This window comes from Melitaea cinxia, chromosome 28, assembly GCF_905220565.1.
Source record: "Melitaea cinxia chromosome 28, ilMelCinx1.1, whole genome shotgun sequence".
In the NCBI taxonomy this organism is placed as follows: Eukaryota; Metazoa; Arthropoda; class Insecta; order Lepidoptera; family Nymphalidae; genus Melitaea; species Melitaea cinxia.
Window position 1 is genome coordinate 7,660,078 of NC_059421.1, and position 18,428 is coordinate 7,678,505.

Here is an 18,428-nt window from a genome sequence, read left to right on the forward strand (position 1 = left end):
AAGATTTTTTTGAATGAGAATCGCCGCAAGTCTTAAAAATGTGCACTTGGTGGTATATGTATATGTATTGTTTTGGATTTTTTATGAATTCTGATAATAAGGCTGACAGTATAAATTACACTCCATTTGTTAATGCTATGGAATATGGGAGAATAGAGCATTTACTTAAACTTATACAACCTACTTTGATTAAAACAAAGAAAAAAAAAGATAATTATCTGAATAACTTGCACGTGATATATAAGTACTTCTTTTCATATAAATAATATTAAGCACAAAGTAGTATACTTACTGCATTTTAAATATATTATTATAAAAGAAAGATTGGATAGTTTTCATTCATTGTGTTAGATTACCATTCATTGGATTTGGTTTCCTATATTAACATTCCCTTACATGTTAACTCTCACCTAACTATAAACTGAACTGCTATATACTGTGTAAAAATACACTTTAGGTTTTTGGTCCTTCGAGTCGGATTTAACCATAAATGTCAACATTGTATGTATGAGTGAGAGATGACACGTATGGGAAGCTTCATGTGAATGAAAAAACTGAAATGAAACTCACTCAACTCAATGAAACTCAAATCATCAAACTCAATGAAAGGCAATCTTACATTAATTTTATGAAACAATTATAAGTATAAACATATATATAATAAATAATACAAAACTAAAGTAAACAAATATAAAGTTAAAGTTTATTTTTTCTCAATCAATGTTTAAACATCTTCGCCCGCGAAGAAATAACGATATTTTTATGTGCAAATAAATTAAAATTTTGTCAGAAAAACAAAAGATGATTTTGCACAAAAACAACCAAATCGTGTCAAAATGAAAAGTAATACATAAAAATTATTCACATTAAGATATGTGTCAATGGAGCGCTTACTAAATGGAGTACAACAACGTGCAAACTTAAACATTACCTACAACCGAGTGGCAAGAATGGCTACTTGAAGAATATTCTAGTAGGCGTGTCTTCATTGGGAAACTCAATGAAGGGGTGAGATTGTTTATGTTCTAACATTTTTTCTTCACTTGGAAATTTGTCACCGCAGACCTCACACGTCGAAGATATGTCATTATCTGTTAAAGAATCCGTGTTTTTCTGCTTTTTCTTCTTAACGTATTTATCTTCTTGTTTGACTTTAGAAGTCGACTGTTCTTCGACTAATGGCTTGCCCGTCAACAAAAACTCCTTCATGTTCAAATGTTTCAAGGACGTTTTGTGGTGTTTCAGACGATTCTCTGAACTGCACTGATATTCGCATATAAAACAGACGTATTTCATGTCTCCAGTGTGTAGTTCAGCGTGAGCTTTTCTCTTCTCTGGAGTGGAGAAACGGAAATCACAGAATTTGCAAGGATATTTTCTTTCCGGTGAATGCAAACGCATGTGTGATGTTAGAGCGGTCATATCTTTGCAAATTTTTCGACACTCTACACACATAACGCCCGTTTCAATTGTTTCATTTTCTTCAACACTCTCGGTATTGTGATGGATTCGTCTGTGAGACGTCAATCCCTTCTGACTGACGAAAACTCTTCGACAGTCAGAACATTGAAACTGATCTTTTAACTTTGACTCAGGACTATGCATCTCTACTTGATGCATCGCAAACTTATCAGCTTCGTGAAATTGTAACTGGCACTCCTCGCATTTCCAAGCTTGTACTAATTTCGAAAAAGCCTCTAGAACATCCAAAACAGATTGCCCTTCGACCTCAGGGTGATACGTCTTCGTATGGTTTCCAAAATCGATAATTTTTGGAAATGTCTCCTTGCAATGTGGACATATGTATGGTTCTCGATGGTCCGCCATCACGTGCGATTTTAATTCTGACAATTCCGAAAATGTTTTGGAACACATGAAGCATTTTAGTTTTTGTTTCCCTTTCACTACTTCGGATATGACTTTGTACTCCATAAGTTGAACTTTTTGGTGTATTTGAAGATGCTTAAATAAATCTTTTCTGGTGGTATAATCGGTTGGACAAAATTTACAAGGGAACCGTTTTCGATGCAGCCGCTTGCGATGTAACGTTAGTTCATTTTTGTCTTTAAATTGTTTTGTACAAGATATACAGGAAAAGCAAGATTCCGTGTCCGCATACGCGTCGTGTGACCTCAAACACGACAACATCCTAGTCTTACGTTTAAACACCTGACCACAAGTACACTCGTAGCCTTCTTTCTTCACATTCAAAACGACCTCTTCCTTAATTCGCGACCTGTTCTCTAACCTTTCCATCCGAGCTTTTTTAGTTTGAAACGAACGATCTACATAGCTTTTATCACCCACTTTCTTCGCTTTTTTAACATCTTCAAAATCATTACAAATACGTTTCTTCATGTTTTCCATTCTTGTTTTCAGACCTTTAATAATTCCCATGGCTCTGTTGTCTATCGCTTTGTGGACTTGCATGTGCTCTTTTAAGGATCTCGATTTTTTATAAGATTTCTCACATTTATTGCAGTTAAATCGCCTATCTTCTAAGTCACAGCGACCAGCTTTCAACAATCCATAGGCCTCCTGTTCAAGGGATAGTATGTTACCAGTTATCGAGTTTAGTTGGAATGAATCTTGATACTCCTCAGTTAGATTATCGTCATTATTATATGAAGTTGGTAATATTTCTTCAGGGTTGCCCATTCGACCCAAAGATGGAACATTGATACCTTTAACCATTGGATGGATTTCCATGACCAAAGTTTTCGTGGTTTGCGACTGTATTACACCGTCTTGCGGATTCGTAATAGTCGAAGTTGTATTTATAACTTTGTTTGAGATCAAATGAGTTTCTGTTACGGTTAAATCCATTTCTTCTTTAATAATTTTTTCGAGATCTTCTTTTGGTATATCCTGAAATTAAAAAAAAAATTATTGAAGCTTTAATTTTAACTAATTTATCATACTTTTACTTCTTTTAAAATTCTTTTAGAATAACTGCATATTGCCTATTATATCTTTTATATAAAATTCTCGTGCCACAATATTAGATACCATATTCCTACAAAACGGCATGACCGATTTTTATGAAATTTTGTGTGCATATCGAGTAGGACTGAGAATCGGCCAACATCTATTTTTTATACCTCTAAGTTATAAGGGTGGGAGAGGGATTAAGGGGGTTAATAACATATATGGCAAAACAATGTTTGCCGGGACAGCTAGTATTTTATGTTATTTAAGCTAGTATTATTTGTCCTAAAAATGAATTCCTCTCGAGAATGCAGTGTGTTAAGTACGGAACCGTACTATCTATCATACAGTACCCTAAGCTCATCCATGAAAATGCCGAGCATGCATTTAATATCCATATTCAATAAACAACGGAAAACCGATGCAGCCCATGTCGCAACGTCCGTCCAGCCACGAGCCGCCGACGCAGCGATTTCGTCATATTTTAAATTTAATTTCATTATTAATTTTTATACAAAATTTTGTCATTCCTAATTCTCGCATCGAATAGGTTTCACCTCTCTTAATTGTAATTTTATTTTAATTAATTAAAGTATTTTTTAAGTCATTTTGGTTTTTTTTCGATCCATCGGCTGCAGTAAACGTAATTGGCGCAGTCGGTAGGATACTCGCGGGCCGGTTCGCGAGCATTAGAATTTTCTCATATCGATATTCGCGTTCGCGAGTCGCCCGGGAGGCTGTCAAGTCACGCTACGAGTATCCAGAATCTACGGAGCTGCCAAGCTGAGTGGAGAATCCAAGCATCGATTCACGAAAAAGAGCCAGAGATGAAACATATGTAAGTACACTTGAATCTTTCTCGTGTTGCTTCCTTCTATCCTAAGTCATTTTATCCTCAAGATTTTTCATCACGAAAAGCCTTGTCCCCGGGAACCTGCATCCCGTCAGGCTCGCCGTTATATAGTAGATAGTTATAGAAATATAGACAGTAAATTAGATTTTAATTTAAATATTTCATATAATTCAAACATGTCATACGATCCCGACGTTATTTTTAAGGCCTTATGCCTGGTGCCAGAGTTCGATGGTAACCCGAATATATTAACTAGGTTCATAAATATATGTGATCAAATAGTTTTGCAATATGCGAGTGCCGAGCCAGGTAGTGAATTAAGTAATTTATGTCTCTTAAACGGTATACTAAATAAAATAACAGGGTCCGCCGCGTCAACTATTAATTCCAACGGCATCCCTGACACTTGGACTGGTATAAGATCAGCATTAATTAATAATTTTTCGGATCAAAGAGATGAAACGGCTTTGTACAATGACCTCTCTTTAGCTACGCAGGGTAATAAATCCCCTCAGGAATTTTATGATCAATGTCAAACCTTGTTCAGCACTATAATGACATACGTAACGTTACATGAGAGCTTACAGACGACAATTGAAGCTAAGCGGACACTTTATAAAAAGGTTACAATGCAGGCCTTCGTACGAGGTTTAAAAGAACCCCTAGGTTCACGTATCCGTTGCATGCGCCCGGAAACTATTGAAAAGGCTTTAGAATTCGTTCAAGAAGAACTAAATGTAATTTATTTACAGCAGCGTAATGATCTTCCTAAGCATAATACTCAGAATACGTCTAAAGCTACGTCACATAACATAGTATTAAATACGCCCAGCGCTATGCGACCCGTACCTAACTGGCCCGTTCCAGTAGGACCGCGTTATTACCAGCCGGAACCCCAAGGTTTTAGATTTAACTCTCCTATCGCACAGCCCCAAGCTTTTAAGTTCAATAGTCAACAAAATCGTTTCCCTAGTCGAACCCAACAAATGTTTCGCGCACCACCACCGAATTACAACCCCCAAAGTAATGTGTTTCGCTTACCACCCCGATCAAATCCACCACAAAATTTTAATGCGAAACCAATGAGTGGAGTTCAACATTATACTCCTAAGCCTATGATGTCAGGTCATGATTGGCGTAAATCTGGGAACCCACCACCAACTAATTATTTTAAAACACGCGAGGACAATCTAAATGAATTTTATTCACCCGACTGTTCATACCATACTGACTATCCGGACTATGACTATTATACAGACCCGAATGACTACTTCAACCCCTATGATTATGCTGCCAACCCGACTTACTGTAACGATAGTTATGACAATGAAATAGTAAATGAGTTAGAATCTCAGCCAGGCCCTAGCGGTGAATCCCAACCTCAGGATTTTCAAGTAGACAAAAAATCAAAAGAGCAAGGATAGACGTTAATTTACAGACTCAACGACAGTTGCCCTATATTGAAATCTCACAGCCACCTTTAAAGTTCTTGATAGATACAGGTGCTAACCAATCGTTTATTAGCCCCGAGGCCGTACAAAATTTTTATCCTAATTATCCTTTAAATTATGACCCCTTCGAAGTTACAAACGTACATGGTATTAGTAGAAATGATTATTCCGTAACACTGCCCTGTTTTAACGAATTCAATGAAGATAATAATATAAAGTTATTCGTTTATCGTTTTCATGATTATTTCGATGGTTTAATAGGGTTAGATTTATTATCTGAGTGGCAAGCTAAAATAGATTTAAAAGATTTCAAATTAATTACACGAAATGCAACAAACTTTATTAAGGTTTACAATTCCCGTAACGTTAATTTATACGAAGATATTATCCCAGGTAGAAGTTCAAAATTAGTAAAAATACCCATTAACGCCCCGGATGGCGAAGTTTTTATTAACGAACAAGTTCTATGTAATTGCATTATTCACGAATGTCTTACAACTGTTACCGGTAGTCGCGGATTTGTAGAAATAGAAAATCCTTCACCTAACGACATCATATTTTCATTAGATCAACCCGCTTACGCTGAGATATTCAATTTTAATTGCAAACCATTAGGAAAATCAAACCGAGTAAATGAAGTATTGTCGCGATTACGTACCGATCATCTTAATGAAGAAGAAAAGGCTAACTTGTTAACACTTTGTGCTCGTTATGCAGATGTGTTTTATATAGATGGGGAGCCATTAACTTTTACTAACAAAATTAAACATCGCATACGAACGAAGGACGAAGTTCCTGTATATACTAAAAGCTATCGATATCCTTTTATTCACCGACAAGAGGTTAGAGACCAAATCTCAAAAATGTTACAACAAGGTATAATTAGACCATCAGACTCTGCATGGAGTTCACCCATATGGGTAGTCCCTAAAAAAATAGATGCATCCGGTAAACAGAAATGGCGTCTTGTAGTCGATTTTCGAAAACTTAATGAAAAAACAATAGACGACAAGTATCCTATACCGAATATTAGCGATGTCCTTGACAAGTTAGGCAAGTGTCAATATTTTACAACCCTTGATCTTGCTAGTGGATTCTATCAGGTCGAAATGGACCCTCAGGCTATTTCTAAAACCGCATTTAATGTGGAACATGGCCATTTCGAGTTTCTTCGAATGCCAATGGGTTTAAAAAATTCACCATCTACATTTCAAAGAGTCATGGACAATGTCCTTAAAGGTCTTCAAAATAACATATGTCTAGTTTATTTGGACGATATAATAGTTTACAGTACATCCCTTCAGGAACATATGGAAAACCTAGAAAAAGTTTTTCAACGTCTTAAAGAATCCAACTTTAAAATACAGATGGACAAGTCCGAGTTTTTAAAACTTGAGACCGCCTATCTCGGTCATATTATTAGCGGAGAAGGTGTTAAACCTAATCCTGACAAAATCTTAGCTATTGAAAAATACCCTATACCTAGTACACCCAAGGAAATAAAACAATTCTTAGGTCTTCTTGGTTATTACAGAAAATTCATCCCTGACTTTGCCCGTATTACTAAGCCCCTCACGTTATGTTTAAAAAAAGGTAGTAAGGTAGTCCACAGTCAAGAATTTATAGAAGCTTTTAATAAGTGTAAGACTCTTTTAATTAACGACCCCATCCTTCAGTATCCAGACTTTAACAAAGAGTTCAATCTCACCACAGACGCTTCAAATGTAGCCATCGGAGCTGTATTATCTCAGGGACCCATAGGTTCTGACAAGCCTGTTTGTTACGCGTCTCGTACATTAAATGATAGCGAACTCAACTATAGTACAATAGAGAAAGAATTATTAGCAATAGTATGGGCAACGAAATACTTTAGACCTTATTTATTTGGCCGAACATTTAAAATAGTTACTGATCACAGACCATTACAGTGGATGATGAATCTAAAAGAACCTAACTCACGACTAACAAGATGGCGACTTCGACTGAGCGAATACGACTTTACGGTCATATATAAGAAAGGTAAATTTAATACCAACGCAGACGCTCTATCTCGTGTTCAAATTCACATCAGTGAAACTGACGAAATTAAATCGGTAATGGATAGTATTAGAGAGCTTGAGTCAATGATTAATAACCCATCAGAAACACCCCCAACTCAACATAGAAACTCTTCAACTGACACCGTACACACTAGTAATGAACAACCTATATTAGAAGTCCCGATCACTGACGTTCCCCTTAACAAGTTTCACAGACAAATTTACTTTACTGTAGTTAGTGATGTAAAACGACGACCGATTATAACTAAGCCATTTGAAAACCATACGCGGATAGCTATTCAGTTGTCGAAATCTAGTTTAGAAAACGATGTTATCAATTCTATTAATGAATACGTTAACCCGAAAGTTAAAACAGCTATATTGATAGATCCTCCCTTAGAAATGTATTCGATAATACCAATTTTACAAGAAAAGTTTAAAAGCTCCTCTCTTAACCTCGTATTAAGTAAAACTGAGCTCGAAAATGTTAAAGATTATCTTCAACAACAAGACATCATTCAGAATTATCATAACGGTAAAACGAACCACCGTGGTATTAACGAATGTTACCTCGCTCTGTCTAGGAAATATTATTGGCCGAAAATGAGAGAGCAGATCACTAAATACATTAATGAATGTACTATTTGTGGTCAAAGTAAATACGACAGAAATCCCATTAAACCTCAATTTAATATAGTACCCCCTGCTACCAAGCCATTTGAAATTATCCACATGGACCTCTTTACAGTTCAAAACGAAAAATATGTCACCTTCATTGATGTCTTTACTAAATACGGTCAAGCGTATCATTTACGAGATGGAACCGCTGTTAGCATCTTACAAGCATTATTACTTTTCAGTACTCACCACGGAATACCTTTCACTATAATAACCGATAACGGTACGGAATTTACTAATCAGCTTTTTTCAGAGTTTATTCGTCTCCATAAGATAATCCATCATAAAACTTTACCTCATAGCCCTAATGATAACGGTAACATTGAACGATTTCATTCGACCCTATTAGAACACATAAGAATTCTTAAGTTACAACACAAAGATGAACCAGTAGTTAGATTAATGCCATACGCTATTATAGCATACAACAGTACTATTCACAGTTTTACAAAGTGTAGACCTTTTGATTTATTGAACGGACATTTCGATCCTAGAGATCCCGTTGACATAGATTTTACCGAACATCTTTTGCAACAATACGCTCAGAATCATAAACAACTAATGAAACAGGTTTATGACATAATTAATGAGTCCTCACTGAGCAATAGAACAGCCTTAATTGAAAATAGAAATAAATCTCGCGAACCAGAAGTAGAATATGTTCCAGGACAACAAGTTTTTATTAAAAATCCCTTTGCTTCTCGTCAGAAAACTGCACCTCGCTACACACAAGACACAGTCTTAGCTGATTTACCAATTCATATATACACGTCAAAAAAGCGAGGCCCCGTAGCTAAGTCACGTCTAAAACGCGCCCCTAAAAATAACCGATTGTTGCAGGATTCTGCTACTGCTGACAATACACGTGACGCATCCTCAAACCATAAGACTTGAGAGCTTAGCCGATGGACCTGGACTTTTGCCCTACAAATTAGGACCGACCAGACTAATATCACATTACCACTCCTTTATACAGTATGTAAAATTGACTGATATTGAAGATAAGATAAATTCTGTACAGACACAACTTAACACTTTTAAGACCAGACTGAACAATGAAACTTACATTCTTTACGAGTACCAGATTAATTATCTTACAGACAAGCTAAACAAGGTACTAAGTCAAGTTAAATCTTTAGAACCCATTAGAGCTAAAAGAGGTCTTGTAGATAGTCTTGGATCATTAATAAAAAGTGTTACTGGTAATTTAGACTATCTTGATGCTCAAAAGTATAATGAGGCTATTCAAATATTGCAAAACAACCAGAATAAAATTATTTCCGAATTCAATAGTCATATTAGTCTTAGTAAAGAATGGATGTTACAACATAAAGGTATTTTAGATCAGTTAACTATAAATCAAGAAAAAATTAATAACACATTAGAATTTCTTATAGAAGTAAATACTCGTAGAGACAACAGTTTAGTCCAGTCTGCTCAGTTTGCCCAATTATTAGGAATTATAAGTAATAATGTAGAGGATTTAGTGCTAGAAATAATTAGATTAGAAAATATAATGGCTTTTATTCGTGCCTCCAGCACTCATCATTCTATGATAGATATAGGAGTATTAAAAACGATGCTAGATAAGTTAATAACTATATACAGTAAGGAGCAAATTCCTGATTTAGAATTACGGGAATATTATGACTTAATCAAACCAGGTTCATACTATCATGATAGAACAATAGTTATAGTTTACAAATTTCCTATAATATACATAGACAGGTATAACTTGTACAAACTATCCATCGTTCCAAATGAAAAACAACTAGCCCTTATTCCTCCCTTTCCTTATATAGCAACAAACGAAAAAGCATTCGTGTACATAGAGGCTGAATGCCCGAAGTATAGCAGGATATTATATCTCTGTGACCAAAAAATAAGTCATCAAATTCGTACAGAACCAGACTGCATTCAAGAGCTTATTATCAACCAAAATCTTAAGGAAACCTGCCACTTCACGAAGGTTATGTTGTCTGCTGTAGCAATAGATAAACTGGATGATCAACACTATGTTATTTCATTACCTAAGCCGGAGAAAGTACAGTTAGCCTGCGAGAGAAAAGAATTCAATATACTACAAGGAAGCTATTTGGCCACTATTCCCATGAACTGCCTGTTGCGAACTAAAGAATTCACCGTTATCAACGAAAATGATGAGATAAAAGGCCAGCCGCTGAAGCTATCAAGGATCCCATACAACCAAATTAACCAAACGACTACCTATACCCATACCGGTTCCAAGATGATTAGTCTAGATGATCTTCACAGCATCCAAGATAAATTGTTACTAGAAACCCCTATACAGATTGACAAGACACAATCAATTGTTTTATACCATACAACGATACCATTTTATATCTTAATTTTATGTGTATCAGTAGTTATCGTTGTATTAGTAAGCCGAAAATATAGATGTTGGCCCTTAAAATCAGAAAATGAAGAGAAGCAGCAAACGCCTAAGACACCAGTATATGAAGATATGGATAAAGGCATCAAGAGACGAGATGAACTTCCAGCAACATTTTCTCTGAAGCTGACAAAATAGTTGCTGTTCTGCGGGTGGAGGTGTTAAGTACGGAACCGTACTATCTATCATACAGTACCCTAAGCTCATCCATGAAAATGCCGAGCATGCATTTAATATCCATATTCAATAAACAACGGAAAACCGATGCAGCCCATGTCGCAACGTCCGTCCAGCCACGAGCCGCCGACGCAGCGATTTCGTCATATTTTAAATTTAATTTCATTATTAATTTTTATACAAAATTTTGTCATTCCTAATTCTCGCATCGAATAGGTTTCACCTCTCTTAATTGTAATTTTATTTTAATTAATTAAAGTATTTTTTAAGTCATTTTGGTTTTTTTTCGATCCATCGGCTGCAGTAAACGTAATTAGTGCATAACAAATATTGATGGTAGTCAAGTTCTAGAGTGCAATAAACAATTTTCCAAACGACTTCAATTACATCAACGATTAATACAGCGTAGTTCGACGAAAAAATAGTCAAGTAACTACGCGTTATCAAAGATTACTCAAAAAGCAGTTATCAGATCTAGATAAAATTTATATGTGACCACACGATAAACACCAGCTTTCGATTAAATAAAAATTATCAAAATCGGTACACCCAGTAAAAAGTTATTGCGGATTTTCGAGAGTTTCCCTCGATTTCTCTGAGATCCTATCATCAGATCCTGGTTTCCTTGGTACTAAATGATCATGGTAAATATCATGGTACTAAACTAGGGATATCCCCTATCTAACAAAAAAAGAATTATTCAAATCGGTACATCCAGTAGAAAGTTTGCGGTATAATACAACGTAGTTCGACGAAAAAAGCGTCAAGTAAAAACGCATTATTAGATATAACTCGAAAAGTAGTTGTTAGATCTCAAATAAATTTACCTTTCGATTAAAAAAAAATTGTCGAAATCGGTCCACACGGTCAAAAGTTCTGATGTAACACATACATTCAAAAAAAAAATACAGTCGAATTGAGAACCTCCTCCTTTTTTGGAAGTCAGTTAAAAATTAAGATTTTTTTCTGTTATCTAAATAATTTATTTGATGCAAAGTGAACACGATCACCATAGAAGCAGCGCTTTCAAAGAGAAAGCAATGACCATCCCATACCTAATCCTACCTTCCATATTGTTTACCAATTAGAATTTGTTCATAATGTCATGATTTACAATGGACAGTATATATGTTTTCAATTTAGGACCTATTTTACAGGTTGTGGATAAAATTTATCCTGCAAATAAGTTACGAATAGACTTTAAAAGCAGGAGGTAAAATAAGTCAATAGGGACCTTCACTACACAATATAAAACAAAGTCGCTTTCTCTGTCCCTATGTATGCTTAAATCTTTAAAACTACAACAACTACGCAACGGATTTTGATGCGGTTTTTTTTTAAAAGATAGAGCGATTGAAGAGGAAGGTTTATATGTATAATACATGTGTAATAGAATAAAGGAACACTAATAGTTTTTACAATCGTGCGAAGTCGGGGCGGGTCGCTGGTTTTACCTATATTAATAAACTACAATTTTAAGATTAGAGGTAGCAAATAGAAATATTGCATAAAAAAGTGGAAGTACTTTTATCCATTGGATATTAAAAGTAATAAATAAAATAATCAATTTTATTTTCTCCTCAATTCTTCAATTCAAAAGCTATGTAGCACTAATATTAATTTATAATAGTAATAGTTATGTAGTCATATGTTTTGTAAGCTCTGAATATTCAAAATTTTTAGACTAGGCGGACGACTTAATTGTCTAAAGCTCATGCTGTAACCTTTAAGAGGAATTATATGTATATTTAATACCTAGGCATATCTTATTGTAATTATTTTTAAACATTTAATTCTGTTGGTGGTTCTTATTAAATAGTAGTAGTAGTAGAGTAGTAGTAGAGTAGCAACGCCGAGCAACAGGCGGCGGTAAATAGCCTGTCTATAGGCATTCGCAAGCCTCGGAAGGATTAAATCCCTTCGAAAAGTGCGACAACGTCACCTTGGGAAAGTGCCGTGTGTATGTCCCAAAATTTTTATATGGAATTATGAGTGATAGCGATAATGATTTGTCATGCGATCCGACTAACACCCGGCACTCGCAGGTACCCGGGCCTACGAGTGTGAAATTGGTTACCGAAGTCTGCACAGAGGTGGGCGACCAGGCCTCTGTGACGGAGAATGCTACTGGCAGAACTAAAAGGAATCTTGTGCAGCAAGCGTTTCATCCCAGCCTCTTTACCTCAAGACCTAGATCTTCCTCACTTGGAAGCAATCCTAGTATAGCCAGCACCACAAATGGAGACCTGATTCCCACAGCTCCAGGGACGACCTTAAAAATAATGATGTCCACAGTTGTCCACCCACATGGCAACGAATGCCTATTCAACGCAACCCAAAGAGAAAAAAAATATCAAGTAGCCCACCATCTAAAGAAGGACATAAAAATCCACCCGAGAACGCTAAGGGATCTATTAATATTTCTAACCGATACAGTGGACTTCCAGTGGACTCAATGGATGAATCCATTGAATCAATGCAAAGTCAAACTCCGTTAAGACCTAAAAACGCGAGCAAACCACCACCAATAATCCTATATGGTGTTACGGACATATCGAAACTCACAGAACTTTTAAATAGCTCTGTAAGAAGTGATTTTTATACATACAAAATCGTTAATACAGACCAATTGAGAGTAATGGCGCAAACAAGTGAAGCGTACAAAGTTATTATTGAAGTAATTCGAAAGAATGGACTTATAGGCCACACATTTACACCAAAAGATAAAAGGAGTTGCAGGATCGTGATTAAAAATCTACACCACACAACACCTAAAGAAGCCATTGTAGAGGAAATAGAAAAAACTGGGAATAAGGTGAGAGGGGAAATCATATGTCCAATCTCACGAAAAAGCAAGACCCCATTGAATATGTTTTTCGTGAATGTGGAACCTGGCCCAAATAACCTAGAACTTAAGCGTATAGAATCCATCTACCACACAAAAGTTAGGATAGAAGACCCACGAAAGTCCAACGAAATCCCTCAATGCACTAGATGCCAACAGTATGGGCACACTAAAAATAACTGCATGCGCCCCTATCGATGCGTTAAATGTGCAGAAGGACATAGAACCATAGACTGCCCAAAAAAAGATAGGAATACACCAGCCACCTGTACGTTGTGCTTTGGAGACCACCCTGCAAACTATAAAGGGTGCCAAGTGTACAAAGAGATCCGGGCAAGGAAAATGGCACAACCACCCAGTAAAAGAACTCTTATAACAACAATGAATCATACAAGAAACAAGACGTTAAGTAGTCACCCTAAACAAAAATCATTAGATCCATACACTCAAGACCCTGGAAACGCCAATTACTGGAACAAAAAACAAGAGAACATACAATCTCAGCCAACAAATGTGTTAGAACAGATCATCACCAAACAATCAGAGAAAATAGATATTCTCATACAACAAATAGGCACCCTTATGGGTCTCCTTACGACTCTAGTTGCTCAATATAAAAAATGAAGTTTCTACGCATTGCAACATGGAACGTGAATGGCTTGGCTCCAAACAAACAGGAAGTAGAGCTATTCATTAGACATAACAGAATAGATATTCTATTAGTCTCAGAATCACACATGACTAACGAAAAAGCCATTTTAATCAAAGGGTATAATGTATATTACACAAATCATCCCGATGGAACATCCCACGCTGGAACTGCAATTATAGTAAAGGAAAACATCAAGCAGCATCCTCTCCCAAACTTTGAAAGTGCATACCTACAGGCTACTGTAGTATCAATAGATGACTGGCAGGGTCCGCTAAACATCGCTGCAGTATACTCCCCGCCTCGCCACATAGTTGATGAACAAATGTTTTGCGATTTTCTTAACACCCTTGGCAGCAGGTATGTCGCTGGTGGGGATTGGAATGCTAAAAATATCTATTGGGGCTCTAGACTAACCACAACTAGAGGTAGAGAGTTGAAAAAGGCAATAGACTCAAACTCACTCAATATATTAACATCTGGAGAACCAACTTACTGGCCATCTGACCCCAATAAAACACCAGACCTGATCGATTTCTTTATTTCCAAAGGAATATCGGGTCTCTACACAAAAATCGAAACATGTTTAGACGGCAGTTCTGATCATACACCAGTGATATGCACATTGAGCACTGAAGTGATTTGGAAGGAGCCTCGCGAGACGCTATACAGTCGCAGAACTGACTGGGACTCATTCCGAAACTTTATAACAGAAAATACGAACTTACAAATACCACTGAAAACAGAGGAAGACATAGAAAACGCTGCATGGTATACAACTAACCTAATCCAATTAGCGGCTTGGAAGTCCACTCCATATATAAAATATAGTTTCCAGAAATAAGATTATACATGGGAAATACGAGAAATGATATCTGCAAAGCGTAGACTAAGACGACAATGGCACACAAGCAGGAATTCACATGATAAAAGGGCCCTTAATAAGGCGCAAAAGGAATTAAAGAGAATACTTAAGGAATACAATGACGTCACTCTGCAAGACAAACTAAAGACTTTATCACCGCACAAAGCAGATGGCCACTCTCTCTGGAAAATCACTAAGTCTCTAAAACGACCACAAGAACATGTACCCCCATTAAAACAGCCTAATGGAGAATGGGCGCGGAAGCCTGCAGATAAAGCCGAGCTCTTTGCTAAATTTCTTAAGGACGTATTCAAACCAAATGAGCCTGACATCATGTTCCCTGAGGAAGAAATTGACGAAATCCTTAGTAGTGCTCAGCAAATGTCTTTGCCTTTGCGATTGTGCACCCCAGCCGAAGTAAGAAGAACTAAAAAAAGGAAGCTTGAAAAGGAAGAAGGCACCAGGTTTCGATCTGATTACATCAGAAGTCCTTGAACAGTTACCAAGGAAAGGAATTGTCTTAATAACCATTCTATTCAACGCAGTGTTGAGACTACACTATTTTCCACTCATCTGGAAAATATCAATCATAAATATGATAGTTAAACCAGGAAAACCTCCAACTGAAATTTCCTCATATAGACCAATAAGCTTCTCCCTTTATTGTCAAAACTGTTTGAGAAGATTTTTCTACAACGATTGCTACCCATACTTGAGGAACAAAAGACAATTCCAGAACATCAATTTGGATTCAGAGCGGACCATGGAACAACAGAACAGATACACAGAGTGGTTCATACAATTCGTCAATCTCTGGAAAGAAAAGAGTATTGTTCAGCTGCTTTTCTCGACATACAACAAGCATTTGACCGAGTATGGCACAAGGGCCTCCTAAGTAAACTAAAAATTTGTTTACCACACACGTCATACATGCTGATCAAATCGTACTTGACGGAACGAGTATTCCAGGTTAGATCTGCAGATTGTTGCTCTTCATTCTACTCTATAGAGGCTGGAGTACCCCAGGGCTCTGTATTGGGCTCTGTTTTATATACGATCTTCACCGCTGATCTGCCCACCTCAAAGCTAATTGTTACTGCAACCTATGCTGACGACACAGCAATCCTATCCTGCGATAAAGACCAGATTAGAGCCTCTACAAATCTCCAAGAACACCTGGACAGGATAGGGTCGTGGCTGAAAAAGTGGAGAATCAAGGTTAGTGCTACCAAGTCTGTCCACACTACTTTTACCCTAAAGAGAGGAGACTGGTGGGCACCAGTGACACTTATGGGGAACATTCTGCCACAGAAAAGTACTGTTAAATACCTAGGTGTGCACATTGATAGAAGACTTACTTGGCGTGAACATATAAAAACCAAAAGGGATGAAGCAAACAGGAAACTAAGAGATATTTACTGGCTAGTGGGTAGACAGTCATCTCTTAGTTTGGAAAATAAACTCTTGATATACAAATGCATCTTAAAACCTATATGGGCCTACGGTATAGAGCTTTGGGGATCAGCCAGCCTATCAAATATTGAAATTTTGCAACGCTTTCAAAATAAAACACTTAAAACCTTGACTAGCACACCTTGGTTCACGAAGAATATTGAAGTACATGAGTACCTGCAAATCCCAACTGTCAGGGAAGTCATAGAAAAGTCCTACATTAGATATAAGCAAAGACTTCAACAACATAAAAATGAGCTCGCTGGGACACTTCTGGAGTCCTCAGACTCTATTTACAGGCTCAAAAGGAAGCGTATAGCATCGGTCTAATTTATATTATTATGGGATGATGCATTGCTGGATGTGAAGAATCTCGAACTGCTATCTAAAGAAACAACCAATCTGATCATAGCTCAAGGGCTGATTGCAGATAGAAAGATAATAATAAAAAAAAATATGTCCGATAGCTTTAACGACAAATGGTGAAAGAGACTCTTAAATAAGAAAATATAGTTTTGTTCCTTGATCTATAGAAAACTTCAAAGTCATTTTGTAATAGCATTTTGTTATAGAGTAAGTTGAATATATACAAACACTTCATTAAGTTTTTAACTCAATTTTAAATACTATTGGTTAACCCATTGATTATTCCAATATATATATGTAATGTATGCTAATGATTGAATAAGTAACAAATATTAATAAAAGTATAAATTGTAGCAAAAAAAAAATTAAATTGACAGATAGGCCACTAAATAATAAACATATTATTTTGGACAAATAAATAAAATCTATACATGCATCGGCTCTCAACAGGACTTGCATCTTGTGGCCAAACGTACAAAAACATACAATACAATCACAAACATCCCGACCACAACAAGATCCTGTTTAACTCATACAAACATATATAACATATATATAACTCATATAAACATATATATCATAAGTAGGGTCTAAACCAACGGTCGCCAACGCATTAGTGGTATGATGTCAACATGTTATCTTTAACAAAACTAACACTAATATATTTAACCAAAATGAAAAATTTAATTATTTTAGTACGCCCCAAAAGCACTTATGAATGGACATTTTAATAAAATATAATTCTTTATTAAATAATTACAGTTAAAAGTGAAACTACTACCAGTTCGGAATATACATTGTTCAGAGAAGAATCAACAAGGATCTCCGCAGTAACCTTACCTCATACATATCATTTTCATTTTTTATTTCAATATCATCTTGTAAACAAGCCTCTACATTGTTTAAAGCCTGTGCTTCTGCACTATCCATGCTGCCCTCATCGACGCTTGGGTAATCATAACCAATGATTTCCTCTTGATTCTCTATTTTAATATCATCGTCATTATTCGGTAGAATAGCCTCGTTGATTTCATTTTGTAATAGTAATACTGTGTCGAGAATTTCTGGTTCCTTGCATATTGACGACAGTGAAAGCTTTTTACTCGGTTCAAGGTTTGGTGTAATGAATTCCTGTTTAATTTCCACTTGGACATCATCAAATGGATTGTCGTTACCGTCATTCTCATCGTTTTCCGGTTTAATATCAACCGTTATGTCCTGAGGTACCTCCTCCTTGATGTCGAGATTAGCCGTTAGCTGCATCGGATTGTCTTGCATATCACAAGATGTATTTTGAAACTCCATCTCAAGTTTCAATGTTATCTATAAAATGTAATGTTATATTTTAATTTTGATACGTACATAATATGTAAATTAATAAATAAACATACTTTTCGCATTAGAAGCCATCAATCAACAAAGAACGAAAAAACAACGAGCGATTCGTCTATATCGTTATGGTATTTATCAGCATAATTTTAAACTTTAAGCAACTATTACTACTAATATTTAAGTAATAGTTAAGGTTTAAATTGATATTTCTTATACTAAATACGTAAAAAAATATTAAATTAGCTAATCAATTGTACCTAGTTTTATATTATCACAAGTGCATATTCATACATAAGAAATGAAACTTTGTAACAGCTCTGAGCCGATTTAGAATTTGTTTTTGCGATAAACCAATAATCCATTGAATTAGTACTTAATTT

General features: G+C 36.0%; 1 protein-coding gene across 1 annotated transcript; it reads right to left on the reverse strand.

Moving 5' to 3' along the window:
• Positions 1-681: 681 nt before the first annotated feature.
• LOC123667465 (zinc finger protein 82-like) lies at positions 682-18,021 on the reverse strand. Its single transcript, XM_045601359.1, has 3 exons — positions 17,557-18,021; positions 2,349-2,868; positions 682-2,243 (listed from the first exon to the last, which is right to left on the reverse strand). Exons 1-3 carry the CDS (start codon positions 18,019-18,021, stop codon positions 955-957), a joined length of 2,274 nt encoding a protein of 757 aa, XP_045457315.1. The 3' UTR covers positions 682-954.
• Positions 18,022-18,428: the final 407 nt, after the last annotated feature.

What these genes read in the sequence shown, in the direction of transcription:
- LOC123667465 (XM_045601359.1), bottom strand. Translation starts at nt 18,021, where the DNA reads ATGGAGTTTCAAAATACATCTTGTGATATGCAAGACAATCCGATGCAG. An exon ending in ATGAAAATGATATGTATGAG is followed by an intron (nt 2,869 to 17,556) that starts GTAAGGTTACTG and finishes TTTTAATTTCAG; the next exon opens with GATATACCAAAAGAAGATCT. An exon ending in AATGGAAAACATGAAGAAAC is followed by an intron (nt 2,244 to 2,348) that starts GTATTTGTAATG and finishes TGGAAAGGTTAG; the next exon opens with AGAACAGGTCGCGAATTAAG.